General features: G+C 40.6%; 1 protein-coding gene across 1 annotated transcript in view; it reads left to right on the top strand.

Moving 5' to 3' along the window:
- Positions 1-698: 698 nt before the first annotated feature.
- Positions 699-8151, top strand: part of RNF145 (ring finger protein 145) — a 57220-nt gene continuing 49767 nt past the window's right edge. Inside the window, exons 1-2 of the mRNA XM_012644806.1 lie at positions 699-978; positions 6463-6666. Coding sequence (XP_012500260.1) covers positions 6483-6666 — 184 coding nt within the window. The 5' untranslated portion in view covers positions 699-978; positions 6463-6482. The remainder of the gene's footprint in view (positions 979-6462; positions 6667-8151) is intronic.

Below are 8151 nucleotides of genomic sequence, written 5' to 3'. Positions count from 1 at the left end.
TAATGAGGGGAAGAGTACACTAATTGGTTCTGAACCTTAGACCAAGACAAGACAAACACAGAAACACCATTTAATTCTATACTGCAGTAAAATTCTTTGAACCAAACCAAGGGGTCATTATTTTTAAAGAAAAGATACTCAGTGAACAGTTCCAATGAATTCATTCATCCACTCACTTATTCCAGAGGTTTATTGAGTGCTGGGCACTGTTGAGCCATCACCGACGTGGTCCCTGACACCATGGAGTTGACAGTCTAGTCCAGTCAGGAGTTAAAAAAAAATTCTCGCATCATTGCTACTGTGATTGCACCGGGACAGGATCAGCACTTCACATTCTCCCACGTGGTCCCTGCAGGTGAGTGTGGGTGTGAGCGCGTGGGGCTTGTCGTGTTTGGGGAGTGTGAGAGAGCACGTGTGTCAGAATGGCGCGTGTCACAGTGCGCGTACAGGTGTCGCCGTGGTACGCGTCTCCATAGCCCCCGCGGCCCGGGTGTGCGGGCCGGGAGAGGCTAGTAGTGTCTACCGCCCACGTACCGGAGGCGGCGCGGGAACCACCCCGCCCGCGCGATTGTGAGTGAGCGCGGGAGCGCGCGAGGGGGCGGGGGAGGGGCGCGCCGCGCTGGCGGGGCCGCGCGCAGGCGCACAGCGCTGGAGACGGGCAGCGGCCGCCGCAGAGCGCCGGGGGCGGGAGGAGCGAGCGCAGGAGGCTATGGCTGCCGCTGCCGCTGGCTGCTGAGGGGCTCGGCCCGCGAGCGCCTGCCGCCGCGGACGATGGTGACCGCACGGGTCGGGTCGCTGCCGCCGCCGCTGCCTCCGCCTCCGCCTCCCAAGACGCAGCAACCAAGGCCCGGCGCAGAAAAGCCGCCGCTGTGAGCCGCGCCGTCCCGGCCCCCGCCGCCGCCGCCCGAGGAGAACCGGAGGGCGGGCGAGAGAGCCGGGGAGTTGCGGAGCCCGCTGGTCCGCAGCGCCACCCTGCAGGTAGGGAGGCCGCAGCCTGAGGTGACCAAGCCCCCCGGCCGGCCCCTTCCCATCCCCTCTCCCGGAGTCCGCTTCCCACACCCTTCCTCCCCTCCCCCATCCGGTCTCCGGCTCCTTCCTCTTCTTCCCCTTCGCCCCTTCCCCTGCTTCACCTCCCTCTTCTCTCTAGCCTAGGCGGAGTCCACATCCCTCCCATCTTCCAGCCCCTCCCGCGGTCCTCCGGGCCCCGACCGGCCCCCTCCAACTTGCCCTCCCCTGTCGGGGCCCCGCGCAGAGCCCCCTCCTGCAGCTCAGCGGCCTCGGCCGCCTCCCCGCCCTTCCATCCCTCTTCTCCAGGGCCTGGAAATATCCCTCACATTCCTAAGATGCTCTTAACTCCGGGCTCCCCCTTCGCCTCCCCAGCACCCTAAGGCCTTTTTAAAGACCCTTCCAGAGCTGCCCCAGTCCAGCTCCTTTTTTTCAGTTTCCATTTCCAACTTTGCCTTTTTATCTTCTTTGTCCACTTTGCTTCCAAGCTTCCTTCCCTCTTTCCCTTCGCCTTCTTTGGTCTACGCAGCCCCAAGCTCACTCCTCACTTTCTTGCGATGTAAGGTTGTTTGGGGGTGCGGAAAGGCCTGCCAAGCCGTTCTTCGAGTGGGGACCCATGGCTCTGCATCCTGTCTGTCAGTTCCTTTTTACAGCAAGAGGGCTCCTCATCTCTTTTTGTCCCATGGTTTTCTCTCTCACTTGCCATCCCCTCTGTCCTTCTCCTCCAGTTCTGCTTTCCCCACCCAAGGGCCCCGAGACCATGCCCTTCCTTCTGGAATGAGTCCCCTGTTTGGGGGTGCGGAATTTCGCCCGCGTCTTTCTTTGCGAGCCTCTTGATGCGTGGCGGGGCAGAGCCAGCACCCTTGGCGAGACAGGGAGGGGAGCTCCCGGGCCTGCTTCCTGGCATAGTTTTTGCTGAACGTAATCTTCTAACCCCGAGATGGTTGCGGCTGGGTTGCTACTGCTGCTGCGCTGCCTGCTTGCCGCGAGCTGGATTGGGGTTACTATAGTTCAAACGCATGTGAGATCAGCAGGCGTGGTGGGAGGAGGTGCGGGGAGAGAGGAAGGGGCCTATGCAGTGAGCAGGCATCAAAGATTAATGGATGGCTTTGCATCGCAGTCTGCAGTAAACAGGAAACTAGTCTGAAAGGAAAGGAGAGGACTGTGTGTCTTTATTTTCTAAAATACGGAGTGTGCAGTTCTGCTGAATCTTGAATCATGCCCAAAAGGATGAGCTGTCGGTGCGGCAGTCGTGACCCAGGCTGAGCGCCTGATGGTAGAGGTGGCAGTTTTTATTTCTTCTGTCTGTCCTTAAGTTGAAAGATGGCCCATTCGGAGTGGACTGTATATCTTTGCCTTTTAGGAGATGATGTGAAACCACAGAATTGCTAGTAGTTTATGTGAAAATCAGCTACATACAAAGTTAGCTAGCAACGAGTGGGAGTGGGGAGGACCAGTTATATTTAAAACATGTGCCAATGCTTATGTAAGAAGTGCGTTCTCTTTCCTGGTGTCTCAGTTCTGGGCTGAGTTTAGTTCTGATTCTAGGCTCTAGCTTTGCTCCCTTACATTTTCAGGGGTTACCATCCTAACAAATGGACAGCAGAAAATGTGTTTCTTAAGATCAGTTTTAGTTCATGGTCGAATTTGGTTTTTTAACCGGTTGGGACAAAGAAAGGAGATAGGTGTTTGTTTTTCTTCTTGTGGTGGTGGGGAAGGTGTAGAAACTTTCAGTCCTAAATTATCTAAGTATTTTACTGAATAATTTTAAATTAGTTCATGTGTCATTCTTATTTTTGCTTTGCCTTTTTGAAAAAGAGTTTAGAAGGTGTGAGTACTATTCTTTTTTTTTGGATAAAAAAATCACATTTTCCGTTTCTATTTCTTATTTGACATAGTTCTTCAGCAGAGAGCAGCTTGTGACTTTAAAAACTTACATTTTTTCATATTGTTCAGGATGATTTGATTTCTTCATATTCAGAACCAAAATGCTGTGTTTTCAGAAAAGTGTAGAATGAGGCCCCCTGTGTTTCCTTACCCACAAATCTGAATTGTAAACTGTACAACATTATACATGTATAAGATGTTACTGTTTTTGTAAGTACTGATTGTTGCTTCCAAGCCTGGGAAAGTCATTTAATGAAATCATTGAGGTCTTGTTTTTGATCAGCGTTTGTTGAACCTTTCTTATGGTATTTGGAAAGAAACATCTACTTTTTTCTTTTTAACTGTTTTACTGTGTAAAGTATCTTTAAGTTTGAGTCACATTTGACATTACCTGCAGGGACATCATGTTGGAATATTACTTTCCTAGTTCTTTTCACAGTTAAAGGAGGAAATTTTAAGATCTTGCATGGAAGGTAAACCAGTACAGGAAGTTTATGTATTTGGCTTTGAGTGTGTCCAACCTGTAAATTTTCTTTGTTTTCAGCTCTCCTTCTTGTTTTCTAGGATTATTTGATATTATTTTGGTTTTAAGAGAATTTTGAGCTCTCTCCTACTATAGAATATGCTCATTAGTCCTATCTGACAATATATCTGGAAAAAGACAAATACGGTTTGAACCAAAATACTACAGAGGTATTCTCTACCTCAGGAGAGCAGGCTCCATTTCTACTTCATGTTAGTGTACTATAATGACTTAGCTGGTGTGAGTGATTTCAGGTATCTGCAAACAAGATGAGTATTTAAAAATTTTGTTTAGATGTTGGTTTAGTGTGTGATGTTACAGTGTAGTGTACAGTACTTATTTGTGATGGTCACCACCTAGCATATGTACTTTCACTTTAGAAAGATTCAAAGTTAAAAAAGAATTCTTTTTCCTCTTTGATTTTCCATTTGTTAAATTTGTTTTCTACATGCCCTTATGCGTGGCCAGCTTGCTAAGGACTTGCTAAAATATCACTCACAAACAGAAATAAATGAAACATTTAGTAAGCAATAGATTCATTGATAAATGGGCACACTTAATTCTATCCAAGGTACTTCTTAAAAACATTTGAGTCATGAGTTAACTATGCAGTAAGAATTTGAGAATCTCTCTTCTTGGATATTCTTCTATATTGACAGCTTTAGGTTCCAGGATTTTCTCTTCATAGAAACAGTTCTATTTTCTACTTCTTGTTATATTTGTCAGGTAGGAGTGGTGGGTAGAAATTAAGAGGGAACATGTACTGTTCTGCTAATGGCTTTCTTTTGTAATAGAGATTATCCTCTGAAAGGATTAGGGAGTTTTTTCCCCCTAGCAGGTCTTGCTATTTAATGCAGGATTAATTATTGTTTAGATTTTTTTCTTTACCACTTTAAGAGCTACAATAAATGATGAAAGTGGGTTTATTTTAAAATAAAAAAACATTAAAAACAGGGGGATTCCAGATCAGATGAAATAAATATAGATATAAGTATTAACTCAGTAATAGCCTCCTCCCCTTTTGTTACTTACAAAAACAGAGATAGTGATTTATATTGGATTCTAGAATATGGAAAAAATAGTTACTTTTCCATTATAGTATATAACCTGGCAGCGATACTATCATCTCAGTATACATGGTGATTTTCACATGTGGCTGGTGGTTTGTGAGAAAAATCTGCAAGGACCGTCCGGAAAGTATCCAGCCACATAATATGAAAAATTATGAAAGTTATGGCTGGATACTTTCTGGACAGCTCCCCTACTTTGTAATAAATTCCCAAGAGGGCATTGAGTTATCAGTTTGACCACCAGAGTAAGTAGTTATTTCCTGTATATTCTTGAAGTCATCTAGATGGCTTACACTAATTACACTTTTCATTAACAATTTATTTTTTAAACTCTCCCCCTCTCCCCAGTAAAATAATACATACATATAGTTTACAAAACTTGACAAACAGGAAATGAAGAAGGGAATAAAAATCACCCCTAGCCCCATTGTTGAAAAGATGTTACTGTGAATATTTGGTATATTTTTTCCTAGGATTTTTTTGTTTTTTTAAATAATATCGTGAACATTGAGAAATCTAGTTTAGGTTCCTGAATGGTATAGTTTGCAATAAATGTTAAAGATTAGAGATTTTATTTTTCAGTGCTTTTCCCCCCTTAGGCCACAGCTGTTTGGTTTCGATTTTCAAAATAGTGTTTTTTTCTTATGTAGGAAAATTATGAAAATGGTCTTGTTCATTTAAAGTAATCGAATGAAAGTACTTATCTATAAAAATGTTCATTTTATATTATTAGTAGGATATATCTATAAAACAACATTTGGGTTATGAGAATGATTGATAAATGATCATTGAAAAACTTTTATTAATGATGTGCCAAGTTGAGCTGCCCTTAACTTTTAACTATCTGAGCTAGGAAGCCTTGAAAATTGGAGGATAAGATGGAAATACTGACAAATATTTAACCATAGTATAGCAATCTGTCACTGTAATTTTCTTCAGAAATAAATGTTTTCATTTGTCCTGCAATGTCTGAAATTACTGCCAAAGCTGGAAATGTGTTTAGCTTTCTCAGCAAAATTCTTAAAAGGATATTGTCAGAGCCAACAGTCCGGAATTATCTTTATTCTTTAAATTATCCTTTACTCACTTTTATTTGCTCTGTTCTCTCATAATTCCTTGGATTAATTTGCAGCTCTACCATATGAAGCAATGTTGCATTGAACTGTCCTTTTAAATAGTAGATTGTCCTGATAACTGCCTTTCATTCCCTTTATTTATTTGTTTTTGTTCTCTTGCTTAATGGCCATGTATGCAAGCACAGGGCCTGCAGACTCAATGGCTGGCTTCTTCCTTGTGTCTACTTGTCTATGCATCAAGGGAAGAATTTGCTGAGCTTTATTTTCCCACTTTGAAGGCAGATTATGGGAATTTTAGACTAAGTTGAAAGATTCAAGGAAATAATATTGCAAATAATGTTTCTTCTTCCTGTATCTATATCATGAGTTCTCTGGATTGTAAATATGGTAATTAAATTTTAATTGTAAGTGAATAAGGAAAAGGATAGACTGAGATACTGCAAACTAAACATACACTTGCCAAATTTTTATTGAATTGCTTAGGTTTTTTCATAGAGGAAATATTCGAGATTTGCCCTCTTTAAAGAGCTACATAAATTTCAAGGAATTTTATAGGAGTGAATTTTTCTTTTCAAGTTAATTGGGCAAAAGTACTGTATTCTTTCTTACAGGGTATTTTGTTTCTGAGTGCCTAGATTTGGAGTTAGTGGTTTTTTAAAAAATAACTTTTGAGGCCTAAACATTTAATTAGTCTCATAAGATTGGGCAGACCTGGAAGGGTCAGTGTGAAAGCACAATAAAAAACTTATTTCATGAACACCTAAAAACAGTAGATATGGCTAAGGACTTTTTTCTAACATAGTTTTTGTATAGTGTGTGACAATTCATTAGATTAATAAAAGGATATCTAAAAGCTGTTTGTGTTGACTTATTTTTATATATTGTGTCTTCTGAATTTTAGGTCTACTTGAAAAAAAAAACATGGCTGCAAAAGAGAAACTGGAGGCAGTGTTAAATGTGGCCCTGAGGGTGCCAAGCATCATGCTGTTGGATGTCCTGTACAGATGGGATGTCAGCTCCTTTTTCCAGCAGATCCAAAGAAGTAGCCTCAGTAACAACCCTCTTTTCCAGTATAAGTATTTGGCTCTTAATATGCATTATGTAGGTAAGTGTCTGCATTACATTTGCTAACCTTAGAGTGAGCATTCTGATTTATGTCTTTGTATATTTTTGAATTTGGGTAAAATGTGGTTTGATTGCCTTAAGGTGACAGTGATACAGTCATTGATGAATGTTTATGTATCTCGTTTATAGTTTTGTGTTACCATTGCATATAAATTATTAGTATTAGAGGAAAGCAGACTGTGTTGGATTTGTTTTACTGGATAAAATTGGAAGGCAGAAGAAAACATTTTAGATTTTGATATGATGGAATGTATATAATGAAAGATATTTTTCAAGACATTTGGCCCCTTCTAATTTATCCTTATTTTGGGGTCTGGTAGTAATTCAGAAAGTAGACTTTTTTAAATGCAATATTCTTTATTGTTCCCTGAGACAAACTAAAACAATACCAGTGGAAGATAAAGCATTCATTTCAGTTAAAAAAAATGTGGGAAATGGTACTACAATATTTTTTTTCCTTAAAAGAAATAATCCTAGAACTATAATTGATATACTTTGGGGTTAGTGGTAAAAATAATGATGAGAGAGTAAAGAAATTAAAGTCAAGAAATTCAGGCATGAAACAGATAAAATTTATGTGGAATAAAAGTCATGATCCTTAGTTTTTAGTTTATATGTAATGAGTGTAAAATGTATTTTTATTAACATTGTTATTGCAGAACTCCAGACATAGTTTGAATGATGTAGTGTAGTAGCTTTATTTATATTTGTATTAGCCTATCAGAAAGTATATCTTTTATGAAATCATGAGGCGTTTTCCTGTCTCTCTGAGATTTATTTTTATCTATAGAAGAACTTTCTGGGTTCCAAAACTTAATCCTGAGAACTCTTAACAGTTCTAAGAGAGTACCTGGTAAGCAATTATGGGAAGAAGTATGGTACAGTAGTAGAAAAGACAGTACACTAGAAGCAAAACATCTGGATTCAATAGACTTATCTCTTACAAATGGTACTACCTTGGGAAAGTATGTGAAATGAGAAGATTCCTTTATGTTGCAAAACACTATAATTCTTAGCCCTTTATTAAAGGCTTTGTATGTTAGGCGATTTATGGAAAGTAATTCCAGTCAGTTATAGAAGAACAATTGAGTACTTGGCTTAGATTTTTTAGCTTAATCAGCAAAGTAATTCACACTGTGGTTTAAAAATGTGCTTATCATACATTATTTCTGAATAGATTGAAATATTTATTATAAAAACAGCTGCCTAATAACCTAAAACATTAATTTTAAAAATTGAATGTGTTCTAGTGCAGTCGAAGTTCATACTCTGTGGTTTGTAACTGGGAACTCAACTGAGCCTTCTTAAGTACACTTACTAGGTGCCATAGTAGAGTAAGCTCACTGATTACATGAATAGATATTTTCAGCTTGAACAGTTTTTTGGTTGGAATAACCTCTGTCACGATATTATGTAGTGTTTGTGTAATGCTTCAGTTTACGGAATTTCACCCTTAAATACATTT

Source organism: Propithecus coquereli, unplaced genomic scaffold, assembly GCF_000956105.1.
Source record: "Propithecus coquereli isolate 6110/MARCELLA unplaced genomic scaffold, Pcoq_1.0 Scaffold220, whole genome shotgun sequence".
Taxonomy (NCBI): domain Eukaryota; kingdom Metazoa; phylum Chordata; class Mammalia; order Primates; family Indriidae; genus Propithecus; species Propithecus coquereli.
This window is presented reverse-complemented; position numbering and strand designations above follow the sequence as displayed.